Source organism: Ipomoea nil, unplaced genomic scaffold, assembly GCF_001879475.1.
Source record: "Ipomoea nil cultivar Tokyo-kokei standard unplaced genomic scaffold, Asagao_1.1 scaffold2062, whole genome shotgun sequence".
NCBI classification, from domain to species: Eukaryota; Viridiplantae; Streptophyta; class Magnoliopsida; order Solanales; family Convolvulaceae; genus Ipomoea; species Ipomoea nil.
Window position 1 is genome coordinate 17,488 of NW_017618490.1, and position 13,181 is coordinate 30,668.

The window sequence follows — 13,181 nt, forward strand, 5'->3', positions numbered from 1 at the left end:
TTTATAAGCCTTTATTACTTTTGATGTCTTTCAATGATTTAAAAATAAATAAATAAATTTTGTGATAAAAATCTTATTCAAATTTGACATAAGGATAATTTAGGCTTTTGAATTTTTTTAAAAGATAATTTAAAGATAATACATTTTTACTTAGTAAAAGTAGCTATTATTTAGATCATGATAGTTATCTACATACTTCAATTCCTTCTTATAAATAGGGGAATACTAAAACAACAAATTCATTCCAATCTTTTCTTATTCTTATTCTTCTTTGGTAAAATGGCATCTTTACTCACTAGTTTCATGGCACTTGCTCTCACTATATTTTCTTACAATTTACCTTTTTATGATGCTTTACAAGTTACATATGATAATCGCGCCTTAAAAATTAATGGTCAGAGAAAACTCATCATTTCTGGTTCCATTCACTATCCTCGTAGCACAGCTCAAGTATTTCTCAATTTTGTTATATACTCTATTAAAATAATTTTTTTAAATATTTTTTTATATTGTTAATATCTTAAATTTGTTTATTTATATAGATGTGGCCCTCTTTGATCAAAAAGGCAAAAGATGGTGGCCTCAACACTATAGAAACTTATGTTTTTTGGAATGCTCATGAACCTAATTACCGAGAGGTTGAAATTGGAATCTTTTTTAATATTTTTTTAATAATTAATTTGGAAATATGTGTTTATATATAATTTATTTTTAATGTTTACTTAATATTACAGTATGATTTTTCGGGAAATAAAGATTTGATACAGTTTCTCAAGGCAGTAAAAAATGAAGGGCTTTATACTATGCTAAGAATAGGTCCATACGTTTGTGCAGAATGGAATTTTGGGTAAATGTCAATCATGATATTTGTTTCATAAACATTATAAATATTTAGGAGGTTTTAAAGTCCTGTAATGTATTAAATTTCAGAGGATTTCCTGTGTGGTTATACAACATGCCAAACACAACTTTCAGAACCAACAATGCAGTATTCATGGTATTATTATTGTTGTTGTTGTTGTTATTGTTATTATTATTATTATTATTATTATTATTATTATTATTATTATTATTATTATTATTATTATTATTATTATTATTATTATTATTATTGCATTTCAAATTTTTAAAAATTGATTTTTTTGCTCAGAGGGAGATGGGAATCTTCACAAAGAAAATTGTAGACATGGTAAAAGGAGAGAAACTTTTTGCTAGCCAAGGGGGAAATATTATCCTTGCCCAGGTAATGTTGCCATTTTCTGATTTTATTTTTTTTTTTTTTGAATTTTTAATCTTTTTTTTTTAAATTCTCACCTCAAACTTAAATATTTATTATTATAATTTTTTTTTAAATAATAGATTGAAAATGAGTATGGGAATATTATATCGCACTACGGAGAAGAAGGAAAGAAGTATATAAATTGGTGTGCGGATTTTGCTCTTTCTCTAAATATTGGAGTGCCTTGGATCATGTGTCAAGAGGATGATGCTCCCAAAACTATGGTAATTTTTATTTTTTAAAATTATTTTTATATTTTTTTGGTAATATAATTATATATATTTAGTTTAATTTCCTTGGTTAAAAATGCAGATTAATATCTGCAATGGATTTTATTGTGGTCAATTCTGGCCTAAGACCAATAACCCTAAATTTTGGACGGAAAATTGGAGTGGCTGGTTAGTATGCTTTAATTTTATTTTGTTTATTTATCTAATTAATTGAAATTTTAATTACACTTATAATTTTGATTAAAAAATATGTAAGGTTTAAGAACTGGGGTGATGGAGACCCTCACAGACCTGCCGAAGATCTTGCATTTGCTGTTGCTCATTTTTTTCAATATGGTGGATCTCTACAAAACTATTACATGGTATGGTGTAATATGTATTGTTAGGCATAAAAATTTGTCTATTATTACTTCTCCGCTTCCCCAAATTAACCTACTTTCTCATCTTTTAGTACCATGGTGGAACAAATTTCGGAAGGACATCGGGTGGACCATACATTGCTACAACATATGACTACAATGCTCCCCTCGATGAATATGGTAAAGTTTTAATTACCAAACTTTAATCTGATCTTATTCTGATCTATTGATACTAATGCAATTGTGGAAATGATTTAGGCAATGTGAACCAACCAAAGTGGGGGCATCTCAAGGAACTCCATAACCTTTTATATTCATTGGAGGATGTACTTTTGTATGGCAATGCAACCAACACTACAGATTATGGAAGGATGATGTCTGTAAGTGCTATAATTCATTATAATTGATCATTCTCCAATACCAATTAATTTTTTTTTTTTCAATTTTTAATGAATCTAATGACTTCATTCTATATTATATTTTTCAGTCAACAGTGTATGAATACAATGGGAAAAGGGTATGCTTCTTAGGAAATGCAAACGACAAAGATGACATATCCATCACCTTTGAAGGCAAGAATTACACCACTCCTGCATGGTCTGTCACAATTCTCCCTGACTGCAAAACCGAAGTTTATAATACAGCCCGGGTGAGTAACTTATTATAAAACATCATCTACTACAATATTCATGAATGTAAGTAATAATTTTAATATATTTTATTGACATTATTTTGTTGTAGGTTAATGCTCAAACAACTGTGATGGTAAAGAAGCTAAGTGAAGGGGCATTGAAATGGTCATATAGGCCTGAAACTGTTATGCATCTCAAGTATGGTCACAAAAATCAAAGCTCAGAATTGATAGATGCTCTTGATGCCAAACAATTGTTCGATCAGAAAGTTGTAACAAATGATACTACTGATTACTTGTGGTACATGACAAGGTATGTATATTTTGCAATTTTTTTTATATTTTTTTTATAGAATTGATCACTAATTGATTAGTATTGTTTTAATTTTTTCAGTTTCAAGATAGATGAAAACAATCCAATTTTGGGTCAAGAGCTTACTCTTGAAGTTAATACCAAAAGCCATGTCCTCCATGCCTTTTTTAACAACAAGCACATAGGTTCTGAGTGGGCTCAAGATGATGGAAAGTTTACATTTTCATTTGAAAGGAATGTAAAACTCCGAAAAGATATCAATACAATTTCTTTACTTAGCGAGACTGTCAGACTACCAGTAAGAGTTTTTTCATTACAACCATCAATTTTTTAAATAATCTTTAACTTTATTCTTTTTCCCTAATTCTTCATTGTGTTTTCTTGGTAGAATTATGGACAATATTTTGAAAAGGTAGGACAGTATCTACGAAAAATGAACTGCAAACTAGCTAGTGAGATAGAGATTGTAACCAATGCCAATAAAGTATATCAAACTCAAGTAGCTGATAGGAATGTCTTACTTAAAGAAGCAGCTGATTGAGAAGAAAAATTACAAAACAAAGTACAAACTGGCAATGTACTACTGAAGGAAGCAGCCGACCGAGAAGAAAAACTCCAGCAAGAAGTACAGACTTTGAAAATGGAGCTTAGCACCTACAAGCGAAAAATCCAAATGATGGATACCACTTCAACACTTGATAAGATTCTTGATTCCGGCAGGAAATCATCTGCAAAATTTGGTTTGGGCTTCACTGGAAGTAACTCCAAAGATAAGACAGTATTTGTCAAAGCATCTGGACCTGATCCAGAAGATATCCCTGAGTCCAGCACAAGGAAACGCTCCTATGGTACAGTAAGCGCAAATAAGATACATTATAAACTATATAATCCCGTTTTCCACTATTGCAGGTTACGCGGTCATACCAGACCTGAATGCTACTATTTCTACAAGGATCAAAGGATCGAGAAGTTCAGGCACAAGAACATACAACCGTTCACAAAACAAATTTGGGTTAAAAAGACTGATTATATTTCGTTTGTTTCGTTTCACTCTAAAAGTGCAGGAAGAGAAGAGAAATGGTACTTTGACAGCGGATGTTCCCGTCACATGACAGGAAATGTCAAATTCCTTAACAACGTAAATACCAGTAAAGGTGAAGTTACCTTTGGTGACGGTGTCAAAGGTCAGGTGACTGGCATAGGCACTCTGAATGTTGCTGGTTTGCCAAAACTGGACAAAGTGTTGCTTGTCCGTGGTCTTCACGCTAATCTTATCAGCATAAGTCAATTATGCGACCAAAACTAGAACATATGCTTCACTAAAAATAGCTGCAGTGTGATGGACAAAACAAATCAATGCGTTATGGAAGGTAAAAGGTCAACTGACAATTGCTATATTCTAACTAACATATCTTCTGTTGCAGGACCAGCATGAATGAAGCCGAGCTATGGCATCAAAAAAAAAAAAAGGGGTCATCTAAGTTATAGACTCCTTGATAAACTTGCAAAAGTAGAAGGTGTTCGTAGTTTACCCAAGATGAAAGTCGAATCAACTATCTGCGGTGCCTGTCAAGATGGGAAGCAAACCAAATAATCTCATCCAGCTCAACATACCATAAACACAAGTCGGTGCCTAGAATTGATCCACATGGATCTCGTTGGTCCAACTCAAACAGCAAGCTTCGGAGGTAAGAAATACATACTGGTATGTGTCGATGACTTTTCACGCTTTTCGTGGGTAATCTTTCTCAGGGAAAAATCCGAAGCACCTGAAGCATTCAAAACACTGGGATTAAAACTCCAAAAGGAAAGAAATGAATCCATTGTTCGAATCCGAAGTGATCACGGCAGAGATTTCGAAAACAAGTTGTTCGATGTCTTCTATAACCAATCAGGAATCACTCATGAGTATTCAGCTCCAAAGACTCCTCAGCAAATGGGAAGGGTTTTATTAAATGCCAAAGGATTACCACAGAAGTTCTGGGCAGAGGCTGTAAACACAGCATGTCACATCATCAACCGAGTCTACCTTCGTCCAGGCACAACACAAACACCATACGAATTATGGAAAGGTAAAAAGCCGAACATTACATATTTTCACATTTTCGGCTCACGATGTTTTATATTGAAAGATAGGAATCCAGTCTCAAAATTTGAACCAAAAAGCGACAAAGGAATCTTTCTCGGCTATTCAACAAATAGCAGAGCCTACAGAGTATACAATAAGGTGATCAAAACCATCATGGTGTCCACAAATGTCATAATCGATGATCAACCACATGAGATTATCGAAGTTACTCAACCTGACTCAGTGACAGATCCTGAAGCTAACCGCCCTAAATCCCCTGACGCTGGTACTCCGGAACCAGATCCTGAGTCATCTACCTCATCGCCCATATCTAATCAACAAGAACCTGAACCAGACTCAGAATCAGACAACGATCGAGATGACATTGACATTCCAACACGCATCCACAATAGATCACCCATCTTCAAAATTAATTTTACCATCATCGTTGGTGATAAAGTTTACAGGTTCATCACTCTCTAATTCCTTTTGTTAATTCCTTGAATGTTTTTTTGGGTGTATTTGTCTAATGTGTCTTGTGAATTACCTGCAAATTTTCCTATATCTAAAGCTGAGTTTTATGTGTTCTTTTACCTAATTTGGTGCCCTCTACTTCAATATCCTTGCATTCATCAAAATCTTGAAATTCTTCATCTTTGCTAGTGTAATATTCTGCATCTGTGATATAATCTGTTTCAGGATAAGGGAATTTATCTTTTGAATTAATGGGTTTGTTCGTACATGCTCTTACATTGCATCTATGTCGTTTTTTTTTTTTTTTGTGGGTGCGTCTCTCTATGATTGATTTGTCCTCTATTCCATTTTTTCTCGCAATTAGTTCTTTTCATTACCTACTACTCAAAATTGCAGATTGATTCTTTGTGTGTTGTTCTTGACTATTTTCTATGTGTTACTAAATGTTCTACTTGTGTTGTTGTGAGTGCTTTTAAACCTATTTTTCTGAGGTTACTTTATTGGTGTTTCTTGTGTTGCATCTTTTGAATTCTCTATGGTTATTTGAATGAAAATTTGATGCATTTTGTTTAATATTTGCACAATATGTGAATGTGTTTTGCTGGTCCGGTCATGACCGTATCTGTGTTTTCTTGTGTACTTATAGTGCTAACTGTTATGAATTCTTGCCTGAAAGTGATTTATATGAATTTGTGCCTGATGTTGCTTTAGTTGAATCTCTGGCTGAATATGCTTTACATGACCATATTTGTGTTTATCTATGTGTTTCCTGCGCTATGTGTGCCTAAATTGTTTATTTGTGTGTTTTTCGTGATATCTGGTCTGAATCTGTGCCTAAATTTGGTTTATATATGTCTATGTCTGAATTTGATATATTTTTTTTTTGAATCTTTGGCTTGCTTTACATGAATGTGCTTACTGTTTTATTTGCTAATCTGTTTGACTCGAATTGAAAATTGAAAATTCCTGAATTTTTTCTTCCTTATGTGTTTTGCTGAGTTGTTTGCAAGTTGCGTGTGCATGGCTCTAGGCCTTTCGTTTTTTTTTTTTTTTAAATCTTCTGCAGGTTCAAACAAAGCAAATAACTTATTATGGAGTCACAATTACAGTTTCAAGCTAATGTGAAATTTTTTGCAAAGGAAACAATCACGACGTAAATTTTGAGGGGGAGTTCTTCTTAATCTCTTATGAAAAAATTCAAGTTGTGTATTTATTGGGTATTTTCGGTTATATTGGTTTTCTTGGGTATATATGAATTCTCTTACTGGACTCTATCAGTTTTTGGATTATCTCGTTGGGTTATCGGTTTATTTGGCTCATCATAATCTCTAGGGTCTCATTTTATAATCATCATCTTATTTGGATTCTTCTTGGATTATCTACTTGATGAGATTATTTATGAGGAATATTTTGGATGAGATTGCTTATAATGGTTTTATCTTCTTGGTGTTTGATATTCAATTCTGATCAATATGATGCAAGATTGGATATGAAAAAATTATACATGGGTGTAAACAAGCAAGTAAATATGAGGGCTGATACTGGCACTACTACAAATGAAACTGATGATGCTTCTGACTCAGGTACCCCGTCTGCACGGCAAATCTAATCCACTATTATGATGTTCACCATCCTTTGTCATTTATTTGGCAAAAAGGGGGAGTTTTTGGAGTAAGGGGGAATATATTCGAATTTTTTGTTAATGGTTCCTTTGGAAGTTTCGTGTTATCTTTGGGATTATTTTTGGAAATAATTGAGATTATTATGGAGTGGTATATTTTGGATCATTATGAAGTGATATATTATTGAAAGTTTTCGTGTTATCTTTGGGATTATTATGGAGTGGTATATTTTGGATCATTATGTAGTGATATATTATTGGAAGTTTTTATCCCATATTGGAATCTTTGTTCTATCGTTTATGGAATACATAGGATTATTATGTTAGGGGGAGTAGTAATCCTTTTTGTGCTCTTAATGACATTATGTATGGGATGTTACTACTACTCATATGAACAAGGTGAATTCGATCCCACTGTGTGCAATCCACGGCTTGAAGTTCTGTTTAATCAGGTACACTATTCACAAATGGTCCAAAAAGAAATTAAGTCTATTTTTTGTTTTATCTTGTCATGTTCTGTACTTATACTAAGGGCTATTAATAAAAATTAAATTGATTCTCAATCTTTTGCCCAAGGTATCTGATACTTGAGTTTTACCAAATAAAATGTCAAAGGGGGAGATTGTAAGTGTAAAATTATTCTACACGTTAAACCTTATTGGCTATTTTATTTAGTAGTGTTGTTATTAGAATTAATTAGTGTTGTTATTAGAATTAATTAGAGTTGTTAGAATTAATTCTATTTTGGACCATGTGATATCTAAATGTGTGGATGGTATGCATTGGTAAATGAGAAGAAAGTCAGCAACAACGCACAAAAGGAAGCTTTCAAACAAAAGCATGTGGCTGAGATTTATTTGAATACAAGGGAGCTAATATTAAGGATCAGAATGAGGTTTGAATATTAGCTATAAAAAGGAAGCTACACCAAAGAGGAAAGTTGCCAATTTTGAGATTAATAATTCAAGAGCTCACATCTGATTTACAAAGCTTCCCATTTTAATGTGTTTTATTATTTAATTCTTAAGAATATTTAATCTGTACTACATGATCAGTACGTGGTACTACTGAAACATCTGGTGAAGATTGTTCGGGTATTCGTGTGTCAATCCTGGATAGGTGTTAGAAAGAGTGGTAGTGGTAAAGGCTGGAGGCCATCTGTATTTACCTCTTGTAATGCTCCTTTTGGTGAACATCTTTAGTGGATTGGACAGATGTGGGTTGCCCCGCAAACGTAGGAGAAGGAGCTCCGAACTGCGTAACAATTCCTTTGTGTTTTTACATTCTTTTATGCTTTCTGCTTTCATTATTTACACTTGCTTAAACGAGTCTAATTAATTAACGAAACTGGTGCATAACTTAATTAACGAGTAAAAACACATTGCTTTTATTTTTCAAGTGTCACGGTGCAATTTCACAGAGGTTGTCTGAAGTACTAAAAACTGTGCGCACAATACTGTCTTTTTTTCTTTTACCAAATCATATGTACCTGATCTGTCTCACTAGGATCCTTGCAAGAGCATTTACGGTTCAAGAAACATTGAAAATTAAACCTCTCTCTTTGTGACAATGGAAGCAGACTTGAAGAATGTATGACAGTCACCACATAGAAGAATGCTGTTCATAACGCGAACGGGTTTTCCAGGTTTGGTCATTAGAAGGCCGTATGAGTTTTGCGCTGTGATGGAACAAGATACTCTTCAACTTCATGTAGAACATAGCTTGTATCGGGCACATATCCCGCTTTCATGCATTCCAGGATTAGCTGTAGATGCCTTTAGACTGCAAATGCGATGTGTCTCTGGCAAAAAAACGAGTAAAATTTATGTTGACAGATGGCCCAACTTTGGCCCGGGATTTTCTGGAACCCCTTCTCCTTCATCTCTGCCCTCACAAGCTCCGAGCACTGGCAACACACCATATGCAGACTACATTAAGAAAAAGAAGCATTGGCAGCGATTAACTAAATTTGTTGTAGTGTGTCTATATGCTGAAAGTATATGGAGACAGGTAAAGGAGTCTGACACTATTCCTAGTATTTCCATCCTCGACCACGTATCCAAAGCTTCATCTCCCCGCCTATGAAGGACATAACCAGCTAACAAACTATTCCATGAACATAAATCAAGGGATGACATAAGCTCAAATGCCTTAAATGCATACATGCTAATTACGTCTTCTCTGAAAAAACGATCGGAAATAATCTGAGATCTAACGCTTATTTCTAAAATAGCCAGAGGATGGAGTCTACTAATTGCACTGTCTGCTCAACCCTCCACTAGAGCGTCAGCCGGAGGATGGAGTCGCAGGGCCTGTACAGACGAAAAAGGGAGAGAATGCAGTTATTTCAGATTTTTTAAAAAATATTACTAGGGTTTAACTTTTAAAAATTAAGGTTACTCCAGTATTTTGTTACATTATTTTGTGGAAAATACTATGTGAACTCTCAAATCCTACTCCCAATTTCTATTCTCATTCTCAAATTTTTTATGTGAACAATTTTCTGAGGACCCACATGATTAAAATAACCTCTCATTGTTTATTTGTTTGTCACGTCAAAAAGTAAAAGTAAGAATATGCATAGAACTCTTACTTTATATAGCCAACTCAGCCACACAGCCGTATTAATATCAACTAGTTGCATGAACCAATTGCAAGAGAATTATGGGCGAAGACTTGATTAGAATATAAGTCGTCGATGAGAGGAATGAAAAGTGAATACTTCGGTCGCATTCTACGCTGCATGCTAGCTTGATGTAAACTAATTGACCAAAACTTTCATATCAAATTATATTTTAAATAATAATGATGTACCAGGACCATGTGGTCTAATGGTACCCGAGTTGGATTTTTATTTGGAAGATTATGAGTTCGAGCCTCAGTGGAGGTGTTATTGGTTCTTTGTGTTTTAGTAGGTTGAGAAAGTATATGAATAGATACTACAATATAATAGGGCCAGTAAGGTCAATTAATAATAATTCCTATAAGCACATTTTTAGTTAAGCTTGTGATACAAGGGTCATCTTAATACAATTTACTTATCTTAGAAGTAAAGTTTAACTAGTACACACTATTGAGTAGTGATTACAAATTTCTCTAAGTAATCAAAAGAATTGGAATAAAGTCAATTAATTTATAAACTATTTTTACGTTACAGTTTACATCACCATTTAAAGTAAGACTTGGTGTAAACAATGTGTGGAACATGGAACATAGCACTCCACTTTTGTTACAGTTACCATATGCCCATTGCGTAAATAGTCTAATGCCAATATGTATTTTTAAATTAATATTTTAGAATTTATCTTTGTATCATTTGATATATATCCTGACGTATATTAATACCAAATTATCAAATTTTACATAATTGTAAATATTTCAAATATGCATATCAGATTGTGAATGATTTGATAAAAGACTCTTGGTCCAATGGTCCCCATATATAACTTTACTATAGGCAGATCATTTATTAAAAAAAAAAAATTCTAAATCCAATCATTAAGTATTTTCATCATGCAACAAACCCTAATTATATGCAAAATCAGTATTGCAAAAATCGCGCCTAGGTGGTAGGTGCCGCCCGGCCGCGGCGAGGAAGGGCAGAATCGGCCTCCTTCGCGGCCGGCTAGACCGCCTAGCTGGCTAAACCGGCGGTTTTTTTTTTTTTTTTTTAATTTCAAATCGCGTATTTTTTCTCAAATTTCGTAGGCGGTTTGGCCCACCAATTTCTCAAAAAAAAAAAATGCTTCTTTTGCTCTTAATTTTAATTTTTTATGTATTTAGATGGTTTCAATAATATTTTGAATAATTTTAGAACCACTTATATAAATAATTTGTAAGAAAAAACTAGAGGAACTTTATGTTTTATTAGTGAATTTTTATAATTTTTAGTTTAATTTTAAAAAAAAATTAAAAATCGGGCGCCTAGGCACCCTAGGCGTTCCTATGCGCTAGGCGCCCCCTCGGCGCCTAGGGGGCGCCTAACGTATTTTGCAACATTGTGCAAAACTAAGCAAGATAACTTGAAAACAACAAAATATATTCTTAATAAGTTGTAAAATATAAATAACTAAAATTACTTTACACGACTTCGACCATTGACCACTTCAAACTTCTACTCGGCAAAATAACAATGGGGTCAAGCAACTGCATCTCAGTTGCCACTTGCCATCCTTAAAGTGCATTCTTTAATGTTTGTAGTTACTACGATCCCCTCTACTCGGGTAAATAACAAGGGCGTCAAGCGCCCCAACAGATAACAAAGGTGAAATTTGTCACAAGATATCAAACGGTACGTTTAGAAATTCTTTTGATCCGTCCATCTAGGATATTGAAAGGGGCTAAAAATAAATAAAACATGGAAAAATACAATGACATTAAAGTTGTGGATTTGAAAATGCTTGACTGTGCATTTAGAAATTCTTTTGATAGACACAGAGAAGGGAGGTAATGAGAATCAGGTAGTGTTTTGCATGCTCGGTCAAACATTTTTAAATGCACAATATTCGTAATTACATAAAATTACAGAAATGTGATTTTTTTTTTTCTTTTTCATTGATTTTCAGTCTTTGATATAGTCGGACATATTAGATTTGTCTACTAATCTTGGTTTTTTTATGTGAACTTGATTATATATATAGATGACTAATATATACCACCGGCAATGTACAGATGGAAATCACAGAGCTTTTGGGGGCTGGTTAGCGGTCATAATCGCAGTGTCGCTCTATTATCATCAATTCCTCTGATGAATTATCCTCATACTTGCATGGGTTTTCCTTCTGCATGAAAGCATATTGGAAGCAAATGTTCCTATTTCTCAAATTTTATTTTGAATTCGAACTTGTAATAGGTATGATAGAGAAAAAGAATTAGAATATTTTTTTTTAAATGGCATTAATCTTGAATGTAATTCATATTTTAGACTATTATTGTGTTATTAAATGATTAAAGTCAATTCAAATTCAGTTGATATTTCATTATTTTAAACAAAATTTTATTATAAAAGATTATGCAATAAAAGAACTAAAAGGAAAAACAATAAACTAAATGCAATAAATAATTTAGTAAAGATTCCAAATTACATATTCATTTCTATTATAGAGCCAACTCAGCCAATTAAGCAGGCGTATTAATAACAACAGGTTGCATGAACAAATTGCAAGAGAATTGTGGGCAAAGACTTCCGTAGAATATAAGTCGTCGATGAGAGGACTAAATAGTCAATACTCCTGTCACATTCTACGTGGAAATCTTGAATGCTTAATGTTACTTAAATTTTGCAGCATTTTGTTCAAGGAAAATAATGAATCATATATATAAATATATTTTTTAATGAAAAATTTGACTCCCATAAATTAGGAGCCCTATGATGTCCCCTGGCCTTGACCGTTGGCCTATTCATGTTTGAGCGCCATGAAGCGCGAATGGTTCGTAATCGACGTTCATACAAGGATGACGTTAGTCTAGCCGTCTATGCTTGCTTTTTGTTGATCTGTCACGAGCTAATCCATATAAATCAAGTAGGTTTGTATATACTATATTATATGAACCAACATTTACCTTACACATTGGGTCTTAGTCCAAAATGACTTTAAAATTATGTACCTGCAGCTAACAAATTATATATCTTCAGTTAAAAAATGAAGTACCTATTAATAAAGTGAAGGTAAACAATATGTTATTTGTAATATGTGCATAATTTATAAAAGAAAGGTATATATAACACGTTAATTGTAATTGATACATAATTTATATTATTAACTGCAGTCACATAATTAATTAATTGCATATAAGTGATACATAAGGATACAAAGAGTTTTTTTGCACTTTTAGTCCACGGCTATTGTTTTAATTTTATTTTTATTTTTTGGCAAAAATGGACTAAAATTGCAAAAAACTAGGGATACAAACTAGTAACTGCAATGTCACGAATTCGAATCTCAGTTTTCTAATTAGTTTGATCTAGTCAAGGCGGAATCAGGATTTATCCGGTGCACACCCTAACATAGTAGCAGCGGATTTTCCTAGCTAAAAAAAAAAAAAAGAAAAAAAAAAAACAACTCTTCCTATATATGAGTTATATTACTAGCAATATTGTACTATATAGGTGGAAATCGCAGAAAAATGGATGGATGGATTGAGTTCGGAAGAAAAATGCTCAATCATATATTCTTAATCACAAATAAATAAATAAATAAATAAAT

General features: G+C 33.1%; 1 protein-coding gene across 1 annotated transcript; it reads left to right on the top strand.

The window, feature by feature from the left end:
* Positions 1-266: 266 nt before the first annotated feature.
* On the top strand, positions 267-3,353 carry LOC109148383 (beta-galactosidase 15-like). Its single transcript, XM_019296196.1, has 14 exons — positions 267-450; positions 543-638; positions 735-847; positions 931-997; positions 1,151-1,243; positions 1,360-1,503; positions 1,592-1,677; positions 1,766-1,871; positions 1,961-2,048; positions 2,127-2,248; positions 2,356-2,517; positions 2,610-2,812; positions 2,894-3,110; positions 3,201-3,353. Exons 1-14 carry the CDS (start codon positions 280-282, stop codon positions 3,351-3,353), a joined length of 1,821 nt encoding a protein of 606 aa, XP_019151741.1. The 5' UTR covers positions 267-279.
* The last annotated feature ends 9,828 nt before the right edge of the window (positions 3,354-13,181 follow it).